General features: G+C 39.0%; 1 protein-coding gene across 3 annotated transcripts in view; it reads right to left on the bottom strand.

The window, feature by feature from the left end:
• Window positions 1-13,743, bottom strand: part of SORCS1 (sortilin related VPS10 domain containing receptor 1) — a 549,535-nt gene that overhangs the window by 153,628 nt on the left and 382,164 nt on the right. For all 3 annotated transcript variants that reach the window (XM_037804645.1, XM_037804643.1, XM_037804644.1), the window contains exon 5: window positions 11,508-11,581. In XM_037804645.1, coding sequence (XP_037660573.1) covers window positions 11,508-11,581 — 74 coding nt within the window. The remainder of the gene's footprint in view (window positions 1-11,507; window positions 11,582-13,743) is intronic.

Raw genomic sequence — 13,743 nt, 5'->3', positions numbered from 1 at the left:
CCAATTAATACATGTAGAAGAAATGATGGAAATAAAAAACCACCATTAGAACACCACAATAATCAGGGTTGCAGGCAAGATCTGCTGATGAATGTTAAATTAGGGGGTGAGATGTATAATCTTGAAGCATCTCTCTCAAAATACTTATTAATTATTGTCAAGACTTTAACATACACACACACATACATTGACAAAAATTTTGATATTGCTTTCTTCAGGGGTTGAGTGAGGGCTGGACTTAGTGACTTGCTTTACCCAAAGAGAGTAAGGAAAAGGAAAAATAGTGACTTTGCAGAAGAGAAAACTGGCAGACACCACTTTAACCAAGGGATCAAGGTTAATTCATCAGTAATAAGACATATTTATATCATGTAGTCCTTGGTATGATGTAATGAGAAGGATACATCACTTTTGTGACACTCTTCTCCCAAATCCATAATGCTGTAACCATGAGAAAAATATCAGAAGCATCAAGGTCAGGAAAGTCAAGGAAATACTGAGGAACTGTTAGCGAAGGAAACTAAAAAGATACGGCAACTAAATGCAGTGTGAGATTCTGGATTGGATCCTGGAACAGAACAAGTAGATAAATAGAAAAACTGAGGAAATTTGAATAAAGTCTCTAGTTTAGTTGTAGCATTATCCAACATTAATGTCTTAGCTTTAACCATTGTAGCATTATTATGTAAGGTGGTAACAATAGGGGAAGCTGTGTAAAGAAAATATGGGAACTCTGGACTATCTTTGCAACTCTTCTGTCATTCTAAATGTTTTTCAAACTTTTTATAATTAAAAAAACCCAACTAACTCTTAATTATAGTTTAAAAAACTATAAGGATATCATAAGGATATACTCAATTATACGAAGGTAAATAGTAACTCAATCTGTTTTTACTAAATTGATGTACATGGAATGGATGGGTCACGGTGCCATTTCATTATGCGAAATAAGTAAACTACTGTATCATTTCATCAGTCAGAATTTCATGATTCATGGATTTCAACAATTACAAAAAAGTTTTTTTTTTTTTTTTTTATGTTAAGATCAGAATAGTGGCTCCTATTACTGGGATGTTCGTACTCTCAATTTGCTCAAAAGTAGAAAACAAAGCTGTTGGTCAGAGTTATTATTTATTCTAGGGCTGCCCTGGCTACTAAGGGAAGAGCCTGATTTCGGCCGACAACATAACCATGTTTGGCCCAGAAGCTCTTGAAATGTGGGGTCAAACGTGAGGCTTGTGCCTGATATGGCTGTATGCTATGTCTGTTCTGGATTCCTCTCTCTTGTTTTTGTTTGCTACTGAATTACTTAGGAAGGCTAATCGCTCACGGGAGGCACATGGAAGAGCAGGTTTGCTCCCTGGGATAGTGATGCAAAAGCTATTCCAGGCAATAAATATTCTAACAAGTTTCATCTTGTCACAATAGAGTCATAAAGTTGCTCTGTTCAGCACATGGTAATAGCTCTGTAATTCAATTATTGGTAGTTATTTGTCTTCTGGGATTTATCTGCCTTAAACTTTGGCATTCATGTAAAATCCTTTACCATAAATCACACAAATGCAGGTTCTGTTCCCCACCCCAGGGCACATCTTGCCATGTCTGTGTAAACTTTGACACCTTTCTCTAAATTATGGAATTGCTCTGTTTGGAGATGTTGATGCTTTAAACGCCAGAGCCAACAATAAAAAACAGTGGGGCAGGTCTATTTCCTCTGGTTATTCTCTTTAGAGAAAGATAGATCCTGATAGACAGGTAAAGTTCCATTCTTAATCCAAAAGGCCGTTTTTCAGACACTTACCCAACATTTTGTGAAAGGCATTCCTGTAAGCCACAAGAGGTCAGATGGGATGGCTTCTAAGGTCTCTTCCAGTTCTGAGATTCTGATGCACAAACACATCAGGGCTGGTCACCAACATGGATTCATTAGTCTCGCAGTTGATTTTAGAATTTCCCTCTGTCCATTCTACCTTGCATTCCTACCCAGTCAAGTGAGTCAACACTCAGTTTCTGACTCTTTCCTACACTTTTGTCTAGAATGTTCCACCCACATCTGAGTAGTCATCAATGAAGATAATTTTATCTAACCTTTGATTTGAAAAATAAATATCTATGGCCACCTCATCCCCAATAGTCATTACTTCCTTTGTTCATTCATTGAATAAATATGTATTGAGCGCCTATTTCCTCAATTATAAAATACTCATTTTTTTCATTTTAACATCTCTTAAATCTGAATGTATCTAACATCAGTTAAATGTCATAGTTCAATTTGGCAGCTTTTTTTTTTTAGGGGTATATAAAGTTCAGCTTCACTTCATGATATTTTAGATTTGATGATATCTGATATGTGTCAGGCACTGTTCAAGGCACTTCACTGTCCTTGGTCTTCAGCCAATTTCTTCTCATCTTTCATCTACCAACAGAAAAAGCCTTCTCTCTAGAATCCTTCCCTAACCCCACCCCCACTATCATAATTGGGTATGAATGCATTTGTATACACATACAAATGCTTACACACACACAAACACACACACACCTCTTTTCCTTTCTTTTTCCTCTTTCCCATGTCCCTATTTTTCAACATAACATATGTTAATAGAGGTTAACCTTATATCACTGTATTCAAGTGATAGGATATCACACTAAATTAGGAAGCCATAATAATGAGGCTTTGTTCCCTCTCCTCCTCTCTTGCACTCTGCTATCATAAGAGTTCTTAGTGGAAATCCAGAGAAGTGACCAAAGCTCAGTTATTCAGAGATAGAGGAGCTGCAGCTCATGGGGATGGGAAATCATCACAAAAAGGAGGACAAAGAATCAATGATGGGCATTACTCAATGAAGGTTGAGTGAAAAATGTGAAGGGCTCAAACTGCAGTAGTAGAAATTTAACTTAAATTGCATGGAAAACCTGCTAATCATACAAAGAGATTAAGAAGTGAAGGAAGGTATAAGGATCTTAGATAATAGCATTTATGTAGAGATCATTAACAGGGAAAAATAAAAGATAAAACCCAAGACTCTCAAGGATAATGAAAATCTTCTTATCTATCACTCCTTGTACAGCTACAGAAAAATACCCCAGCACAGCTCTTGGAATATGATCTCAGGTATGGTTTCCTGCCACTGCTCCCTGCTCCTCACCCAAACCATATACGGTTCAGTTGAGTGGGTAGGGGGCTTGGAACCAGAAGAAAGCATCTGAGAAAATGAAAGAGAGTATAAAACAAGAGATATTGAAGTCAATACTTCAAAGAAGGTCCTGAGTTCGTCTTCTGAATCCCATATTCTCAAATGTATAAAGGATAATTTAAACATTTTTAAAGGATCTGTCAATATCACCAATCTAGGGCTGAACTCCATGTGAAAGCAGTTTAGAATCTTGAATTCCTCTGCTTACATGGACCTCATTACTCCTTAGGACAATCGGATGAATTAATAAACAGTTCAGTGCATGAAAGAGCATTTCTTTTACGGATTCAGAATTTCTCCCCTTCAATATATACTTCAATGGCTTAGAATTCTAACCTTTTCATGCTGGAAGGGAAGATAGAGATTATCTATGACAGCTCTTCATTTTAAGAAATGAAGTCCATTCAAGAAGTGTTTCAATCTTTAAGTGTTTGTGAGTAAATGTGTGTGCATGTATACGTAAGCGTGTCTTAGCTGGTAAGTACCATATATGTGTTTGTGCATAAGCACAAGTTCCCATTGCTTGCCGTACTTGTGTACTATTGTACACAAGATAGAAAAGTAGTAAAGACAGAGTTCTGGCCTTTAAGTGACTTGCCCTCTAGCAGGGGAGGGAAAAGAGGAAATAGAAACATACATACGGAGAACACACTAAGTGCCAGGTTACTTAATAATAAAATATGATAGACCATTTTTAATTCTCAAAATAAGTCTTTAAACACAAAAATTGGAGCTCAGGTAGGTGAAGTAGTTTCTCAGGGCCACCCAGTTAGTAAATAATAAAGCTGAGAATAGAATCTGGTATGTTGACTCAAAGCCCGTGCTCTTTCTACTTATTACATATACAGACCTATAATGGAACGCGTGTTATGACACATTACATTTTATTTGTGACATAATAACATTTAAAGTCAGAGGAGAAAGAGATTCTTTTTTCCTGAAGGAACAGGAAGCAAGTGCTAAAGAAGGGCCCACGGTTGACCTAAGTAGGCACTGGTGTAAGGCCATAAAAGCCCAATATTGTGAGACTAATAAAAACAAGGATCCTCATATATTATCCTTGTACACAAAGACAAAAACCCTCCTCACATACAGTAGGTGCTAAAAATTAATAACTGCTAAAATGAATAAGGACAGTTTATCATGGGAGCATGTATAAAACAGTAGGATATAAGAAGGTGTAGATAGGCCCATAGACTAATCAGTACTGGAATTATTTACCTGGCCTTTTGGAATGTATCACAAAAAATTGGAAGTGTGGGGTGTTAGGTCAGAAAATGTACATTTTAGCCCAGGCTCTCAAGAACCTAGTTCCATTCTTATTTTTTTAAATTTTATCTTGTTAGTATTGAGGAACAGAACAAACACTTAATCAGGTCAATGTTTAGAAGATTCTTGAGGCATTATTATGACACAGAGAGACGAAGGGAGGGGTTATTTGAGCATTCTAGTGAGAGAGAATGGGCATGAACTAGTGTAATGCTACGGACAATGGAAGAGGAAATGGGAAGACATCACATCATGCAGGTAGAATTGATGGGACTTGGAAATTCAAACGTTTAAGAGGAAGTGAGTAAGAAAGCAGAGCTGAATATGACTCTCAGGTGTTGAGGCTGAGATAAGAGGGGATGGAGAAATATGGACATCTATAAAAATAACTGATCCTGTATGATATGGTCCCATGGCCATATCAACATAAAACTGAAAGCGAATGATGGCGTTCCTTTAGAATTTCTCTGCAAAAAATAATCAGCTTCATAATTCTGAGAAAAGGATGAGGTAGATTATCTTGGGAAAAAAAAAGCCATATTCACTTCCTAATGTATTACCAAATTATCTGGTTAATGTGATAGAATAGAATGTGACATGTTTTGGTTTTGGTAACATGATTAGACTTTATCCCATTCCCAGTGTGCAGGACCTGGGGAGAGAATAGTGCGAAAGTCCTACCGCTTGCTATTGCATTTACAAATTGAACCAACTGGGGAAAGAGGGAAGAGTCACAGCCATCCCACACCATATCCTTTATGCCTGTTTGGTGTGGGTGTCACAGAAGTCTGTGCTGTGTTTGAATGACTAGTTGAAGGAGAGGAAGGATAATGATGATCTGGTGTCAATTAAAAAAAAAATCACCAAATAAGAAAAACAACAAAAACAAACAGAAATTGGCTCTGGAGCAGTATTCAGTAAGGATCTAGGAATGAATGGTGGTGATATAAGTCAGAACCAGAGAGAGAAAACATTTGGGGATGTTTTCTGATCATATCCAGATATTGCAGCAAAAGTTTATGGAACTGCCTTTTACGTGTAAGACTCCACACCTGAGGTCACAGCAAAGAACCCTGGGTAGGGATGACAGGCCAGGTGTATAGACAAAGGTAGCTTTGATGACTGGATGCAGGGGCCCAATGGATACGGTGACAACAGGGAATATCTGCCAACATTGGCGCTGAAAATAAGGAGAGAGCTCTGTGGGGCAGGGTCCTCAGGGAAGCTTTCAGAGTGAGCTGGAGCACAAGGCAGCTTTATTGGTCCATGGCACAGCGGGAATTGAGAAATTATGGTGCTTAAAACACAGGCTCTTTAGACATAACACATATCTGAGTTTAAATCCCATTACCATTACTTACTTGTGTGACATGAGGCAAACTTATTTATCCTTTTTGGAATTTTGTTTATTTATCTTATTTATTTCTCATCTGAAAATGGGGATTTAAAGCACCTGTCAATAATGAGCCTCTCTCATTGATGCTTTCCCCTTCATTTGGTAAAAGATCCCAGTCTTTCTCGGGGCATCACCATACCTCACGTTCTGTCCCTGTGGTTTGCTGCAGTTTATTATACCCCTAGGTGCATATATGGGTATGGTACCTGATCAGGACCCATGAGATTTAATCCCAGGAGTTTAGCTGAAGCAACCAGCAAGAAAATTTTCTTTTCCACCGGAGTGAATCTGGAAAGATGTAAGCTGCTGGAGGCCACCACTAGGAGATAGCCTGCCAAGGAGTGAAGCCAACAGAGAGGAAAGAGGAGCTGAATGATGGGGAGAGATCAAGACCTGATGACTAGAGGAATCCAGATGAAGTTAGACCTTCTGACTTTCTCTCTCTTCTCTTAAAATAGTTTACCTTTTTCTATCAGATGAAAAAAAAGTCTTGATCTATAACTATTTCACCTCATTGATTTGAGCACTTATTGAAACAATGTATGCAAAGTACTTAGCACAGGTCATGGCACACAATAAGAGCTCAACAAATAGGACCAAATATGCAGCATGGGAAGTCATGCACACTGACTCTGGCATTGAACAGTGGGAAAGGATGAGGATGTGTACACATGTTTACATCCACTGACTATGGAATTGTACGCAGTTCTTTATCTCTCTACTATAAGATACAGATGTCAATTGTCCCCTAAGGGACATCAATAAAACAAGCTGGCATTCAAAGTAAAAAAGGCTCACTGTCGAATCAAATCTTAATTTTCTATGTGTGAATTAGTTACAGAAAATATGTAATCACCATTCAGCTGTCCCTCTTTCCAAGCCAATATAATCTATATGTTAAGTGTGAACCTATTTGAGACAGCCTCGAGATTGCTGCCTTGTCTTTTACACAGATAACAGATCACTGAAGGGTTTCTAATCAACTCTGCCTCCCATTGCTTTGTCCTAAACTTGACTCAGATCTCAATGCATTCATCAACCTTTACAGAGAAGATGGCTTTTGGCAGGAGCTTCACCTATTCATGGAACTTGTGTACCACTGACCCAAACAACTTCCCTGCTCCCCTTCAAGGTCAAATGCAAAACCTTGGTTCTTACCTGTTGATCTATTCAACCAATAGGAAAGAGAATACCACTTTAGAATTTAAATAGATTTTCTTCCTCCTTTTTACTGGGAAAAGGAGTGGGAAAAATAATTCTTAAATTTTGTGCTGATTTTTACTACAATAAGCAAGGGCTATGGAGCCAGATAGACCAAGTTTCAAAACCTGGATGTACTACATATATGCTATGTTGGATAAACTGAGCACTTTTCTGTTTCTTCATAATGGGGATAATAATCCCTATCTCATAAATTTGTTATGAGGATCAAAGGAACATGATCTATCATGTGCCTAGACCATTGTATTCACTCAACAAATATAAAAAAACAAAATTATGCAACTTTATCTTTCTGGCACTCAATTCTCCCACTTGTGTTTTTTCCTTAATGAAAATCCATCCTTTCTTCTTATGCCAGAATCCATGTTTCCTTTTTTGGGAATTATCTTTCCCCCAGCGTTAAACTATGCAGTTTGGTTGAGACTCACCCCTCACCTCGTATTTCCAGTCCCAGGGTTAAATACATATCCAGGTCTGACCTACATGAGAAATTCAAGGGCATTGGATTCAGTCCCTGGACTTTTCCTGAAAATATAAAACAAGAGCCTGGTTTTGACAGGGCTTCTAAGCTGTTAGAATATAAGCCTAATGCTGATGGTGGCCAGCACTGCCACAAAATGGGGGGAATCAGCCTGAGTATGAAGCCAACACAGGGGGAAACAAAACTCCATTATTAATATTATTACTATTGGTCAGTGGGCACTCAATGCAATTCTTAGGTACCAGGCATGCAACCAATTCACAAGAAACAGCTCATTTAATGAAGCAGGTATTGATTTTCTTCATTTTACAGAAGAAGAAACTGAAGCACACAGAAGTTCAGTATTTTCTCCATGATCTCTTACTTAGTAAATGGCAAAGCTAGAACTCAGATCTTAGTGTCTCTGAAGCCCTTGAACCCACAAGCTATACTGCCTCTCACTGTAATTGATTTCTGAGGTAGTAAAGAACAAGAAAGCTGTAACAGTCAGTTAAATCAAAAGGGCACCTATTCTATTTATGGGCAATTTTGTGCTAAGAGGTATTTTGTAAGATGCCCTATATTTAGAAATCAGTTTGGGAAGCAATCTTTACTCCTTGGCGGAAAGTACATATTTACTTATGAAATTATGGTAGTATTAGCAGAATGAGCTTTTACATTCTATAATTATTTTACAATTGTCATCAACTACACCTTAGGGTGGTGGTATCATTGCCACCCAAAATAAAGATCATTTCTCAAGTGTGCTAGATGATGAGGAAAAGATGTAAATTCTTTTTCATTTCTTCTCCAGGGAAAATGCCATGTTATCACCCAGGGTTACTTAATAATTTGATTTAGCACTAGAGAAATTCCCTCAGTCCCTTCCACACCCCCACAGCAGGGCTCTGGGCAGGAATGATTTAAGGAGGTTTCTTTTAATTAAGCTTGCTGAGCAATCCTAGATAACCCCTATGGCTCCTAAGTAATTTGAAGCAACTGGTTTCCAGGAGTGAGTCTAATAGTATTGCTTTTATTGACACCTTTTCTGCCAGCCTCAGGAAGTTGCTCAGAGTCAGAAAAGTACAGGCCATTTTCTCATGTACCGAGAGATCTGCATCAACAACCATGGTACTGTGCAATTTACAAGGCCTCAGACATTCTTGGGAAAAATTAACCAAGCTTAAAGAACCCATGGGGCCATTTGCCAAGCCCAGTTGGAGAGATACACATGCAGGCATGGTGGCCAAAAGAGCTTTAGGTTTACTCCACTTGTCTGCCTGTGTGAACTAGATTGCCAGGGCTCACAATTCCAGTCCAGAAAAGAATGCCAAGAGACACAGGCAAAAGAGTGCATTGCTTTAGTAGAACATGGACTTCGAATTTGAATTTGAATTTGAATCTGGCTTTGCCACTTTCCAGCTGTGTGACCTTGGCCAAGTTACTTAACCTCTCTGTGCCATAGGTTCCCCATCTGTTAATCACGATAACAAAAGTACTTACTTCATAAGGTTGTCTTGAGGATTAAATAGTTTCAGGTTTGAATATTATCATACTGCCAGTGCTTCAATGTGGAAGACATGTTTCTTTGCTCCCAAAAGCAAAAGGAGGTTTTTAAAATTTGTTTTATTTAACAGACAGATTAATTAGAATTCATACATCATCACATATAGCACTTTTATAAAAATGATCATTTTATGAGGTATGTACAGTTCCAAGGGCTGTGCTAATCCGGGCTTTCAGATAGAGAGCCCCTTTAAGGAATAGATAAGAATGGGCTGCAATTAGCACCAGGTAAGGTCTGATCACTTTATACTGACAACGTGTAAATAAACTTCCATTGAGCTGGAAAACATTATGTACCACTTACATGGGAAATAGCCTCATTTCAGCTCTTGTTCCTTCCCCATCCTTTTAGTCAGTGCTTTTGCTTGTTTCTGCTGGTCCTTCATGAATTGCTACTTTCTACCCTTTACTGCTGGGTACCATGGGCAGGTAAGTACAGTCACTTGGAAACAGGCCTGGAGGAAGGACTTATCCCTCACACTTTCTCATTGGCAAAGCATCAACTTCATTTCCAGGATAAGCCAGCAGGATGACATCCATTATTTCAGGCCCTCATTTATTTATTATTTTCTGAGGCCTTTCTATGTGAGAATAGCAGGAAGCAAAGGAAAGAAGGAAATTAAAAAAAAAAAAAAAAGGAAGAAAAGCAAAGAACCCGCCTTCCAAAAGCTTTTTGTTTTGTTTTTTTTAAATTAATAATTCATAGGCAAAACTCATAGGGATGTGAGGTGTCTCATGAATAAAGGACAAAATGAGGAACACAGGAAGAGAAGTAACACAGATCAGAGAAGGAGACTCAGTGAGAGCCAGAGATGAATTTCTGGAAGAGAGAGAAGCTGATTTGGACTCTGAAAGCAAGGCTTAAGCCATTCCTGAGAAAGAGCGGCAGTCAGAGAGAGGTGAATATGCTTCTATGTGACAAAACCCCTTTTTAGTTACAAATTCCATATAGAAGTCTGTATGAGCGACCTTGAGCCAGTTTGTTTACAAATGGCTGGTCTTTCAGTTCCCAGGCAGTTTCACTAGCTCTAATGCAGTTCTCTGGCTTTCAACTCCCACAGGGGTTTTAGGGCAGTGTTTGAAAATGAGAAAGACAAAAATGCATTCCTCTTAGAAATTCAAATGGAAGTGATAGAATTGGGGGGATTGGGTACTTTGGTGGTGGGTTCTATGTTTAAATTGAGAGGCAGAGGCGATGCGGCCAGATTTCATGAGGAGTAAAGGGGGAAACTTCTACAGCTGCAATTGCAAGGAGCTTATTCCTAACGATGCGAACAAGGGATATAGTTTGAGGTAGTTCCTGGGAGCACTGGTTGAAGTAACAGATGTCTGGAAACAACCTAAATGTCTTTTCACAGGACATGTGATAAGCTAGGGTAAGGCAGAGTCACATCTTTTGGCAGAGGTTAGATTGTAAACTCAAAAGATACTGGCAAGCAATGTCAAAATTACACATGGGACTTCTGTACTTTGCTCTGACTTTTGTTATTATTTGTTATTATATCTTCAACTTTTGTTACTTCTCTTATTTTCAATTGTGGCCATCCATTCCTGTGGAGGGAGGCGTCTCTAGTCTAACTGAAGCAATGTGCTGAGGTGGTTAAGGAACGAAAGAATGTTGCTCTCTTTGGCTTCTTTCTTAACGCTCTTCTGTCTCTCTCTGTTGCTCCTCCCCACATATTTCTGTTCCCCAAATGCACAACTCACTAACATATACAGCTTATTTTTCTATGTTAAATAGGCCTAAGATTCACCTCTGATCTACATCCTTAGAGTGAAATGCAATGTGGCTGCTTAAAAAAAATTACACACACACACAGTTAACTGCATGCTCTCATAAAACAAGGGATAGAAAAGCATGCATAGGCTAATATTTATTTAGATGCAAACATATATATATATTTACATATATATATATATTCGGTAATTCATAGAACATTTATGGAAGGATACTAAGAAACTAGGACTATTGGTTGTGTTCCACATGACAAGGATAGGGTCTGGAAGCCTTGAAATCAGGAGTGGAAGGAATACCTACTTTTAGAATGAACAAGACCTACTCATTTATATGGAAGACCTTTATTTTAACATGTAATGTATGTATGTCTATAATAATAAAAATCACTATTATAATATTTTTAAATGTCTGTCTCTCAGTTACCCTCAAAATGTAGCAGGTACCTGATGTTCATTAACATCAATGATCTATTTTGGGTTTATTAAGAAACTTGTGACACAACTTTAAAATGTTTATTACTCCAATGTCAGATCTTGTCCTATGGGGATGTGGACACAACTCAGTATGAACGGACCTCATGAATGAGAACTAGGTGTGAATGAGATTTCCATGCCGATTTACCAGTGATACCTTAACATGCTACAAAATTCAGTTGAGACTTACCAGTAAAACCTGTTTGGTACAACCCCTTCCTGGATAAGCTGCCACCTTCTCCCAAATTCAGCAGAGCTGTATAACTGTAGAGGAGAGAAATTAGCACCATGAACCATCATGCAATGCACAAACCTATGGTCATTTAGTCAATATTATTACTATGAATATAATGTCTACCATTTATTGAACATCTGCCATATGCCAGATTCATCATCCATCATACTTTATTTCTATTCCTCACATAAATTCTGCAAAGCAAATTCTAATATTCCTATTTTACAGGTGAGGAAACAGAAGCTCATAAGATTACATGACATGATGGAGATCATATACACAGGAAGTAGTGGAAGGAACTGGGATTCATACCCAGTTTCTCCCAGTGACATAGCCAGCTGTACCACTTGTGCAGAGCATTATGGGGGATGCAGAGAAGTGCAAAATCTGCACACAGTACAACTTGGACCTGCCTAAAAATAAACATGAATATGGGAGGCAGCCAGTGATAAAAGAATGCAAAGAAAGGAGACTCAGAAGTCAATAAGAGACACCTTCAAAGATGTTGTGGCAATTCAGTTGGAACCTCAAAGAATGGCAAAAGCATTCAAATTGACAAAAATGGGACAGACATTACAAAGGGAAAAACCTGGGTCAAAGTGGGCCATATGCTGGGACAGGGTATGAATAAGCCCGGCTGAAGCTAAGGGCCTATATTAGAAAGGAAACTTTGGATGAATAGGTTGAGGACACCTATTGTTAAAGGAAAGGCTTTGAATGGCACATTAAGGCCAGAGGTGACCCTGAAGGCAATGAGGAGCCAATGTTGATCTTTTAGCATTAACTAGAGGAACATCAGACCAAATAACAGTAGCTGACACTGACTCAGCTCTTACAGTGATTCAGGTACTTCACATGCATTATGTTTTACCCACACACCATCCCTGTGATATAGCAATTGTTGTTATGGCCATTTTATAGAGGGCTGCACAGCTGGTGAGATTTCAAATCCATTTGCTCACTGCTTCAGTACTCTCCAAAGACAACTGCAGAGAGTCAGCGCTTGGGAGATGGAGACCGACCCCCCACATAAAACACCCTCCAATGTCTTTCTTCTCTCGTGTCTTGCTCTTATTGTCCCCTCGTCATCCCTGCTCATCTCTGATAAACTTCACAGTACTGTAGAATCCTCGCCTGCCTCCAAAAGTATCCCCTGTTGGCAGCTCAGAGATTCTTGTTACACTGGTTGCCATGGCATCTCATCACTGATTTTAAAATATCATTTGGAACATCTCTTTTCTGCTGTGGGCCAGCTCTGTCACCCACCTGCATCCCTATCTTCTGCCATCTCATCTCCAACTCCCACGGTGGATGGCTGTTGAGTCACCTGCACTGTGTACCATGACCGCCCAGTCTTCTTCTCTCTCCCCAAGCCCTGTACTCAGTGAGGGACAAATGACTCACATAGTGACTCACTGAGGCTGCAGATGCACCAGGCATGTCCAAGGAACAACTAAGCTCAGTTGAGTATTTACTGACCCTTGAAAGAACTTGCTATGACATTGTGTGTCTCAGATGAAAACATCCTGAAACCAAGAAAGCCTGAAACATCTGGCTCCTAAAGCAAGCAGTTGGATTGGTTCCACCTCCATGGTATTTGGGCATCTAGCCAAGAAGAATCTGTGGCTATTTCTTTCTAAGTCTTTTTTTATTATTTTTTTTCCCTGTCCTATCATGCCTAGGGGAGAAAGGTTTCTGGGGTACATTTAGTGCCCTGCTTTATTTTAAGAAGAAATGAGATGGAGAGGCATCTCTCCTTATAGAGTTAATGGGGATAGGATAACTCACTCCCTCTGAACTCAGAACCCAGGCCACCAGAGAAAGCATGGCCTGCTTATTGTTCCCCAGCATGTCCTGAACCCCAGGTGTTTTAGCGTGCAAGTTTATGTGACAGCAGCAAGTCCCCAATCTGGGAGTATGTGCATCAGCTTCTCCTCTTGCCTACTCTTTTCAAATCCAGAGTTGCCCTTCTTTCTAGGAGCTTAAAAGGAACCTAGTTCCACCATTGTGTGTGTCTATGTCTCCATCTAATTGTATGCTTATAATGCTATCTGAAGATAATGCAAATGTAACAGATTCAGGGAAGTTCAAACTAATAATAATAATAATAATCATTATTATTATTATTATTATGTATGTGAAGGCTGGGCTTGTGCACATCCTGAAAGAGTTTCATATAAACTCCAAGGCT

The sequence above is a fragment of the Choloepus didactylus genome, chromosome 15 (assembly GCF_015220235.1).
Source record: "Choloepus didactylus isolate mChoDid1 chromosome 15, mChoDid1.pri, whole genome shotgun sequence".
In the NCBI taxonomy this organism is placed as follows: Eukaryota; Metazoa; Chordata; class Mammalia; order Pilosa; family Megalonychidae; genus Choloepus; species Choloepus didactylus.
Note: the sequence above shows the minus strand (reverse complement) of the source record. Positions and strands in the feature narration are given on the sequence as shown.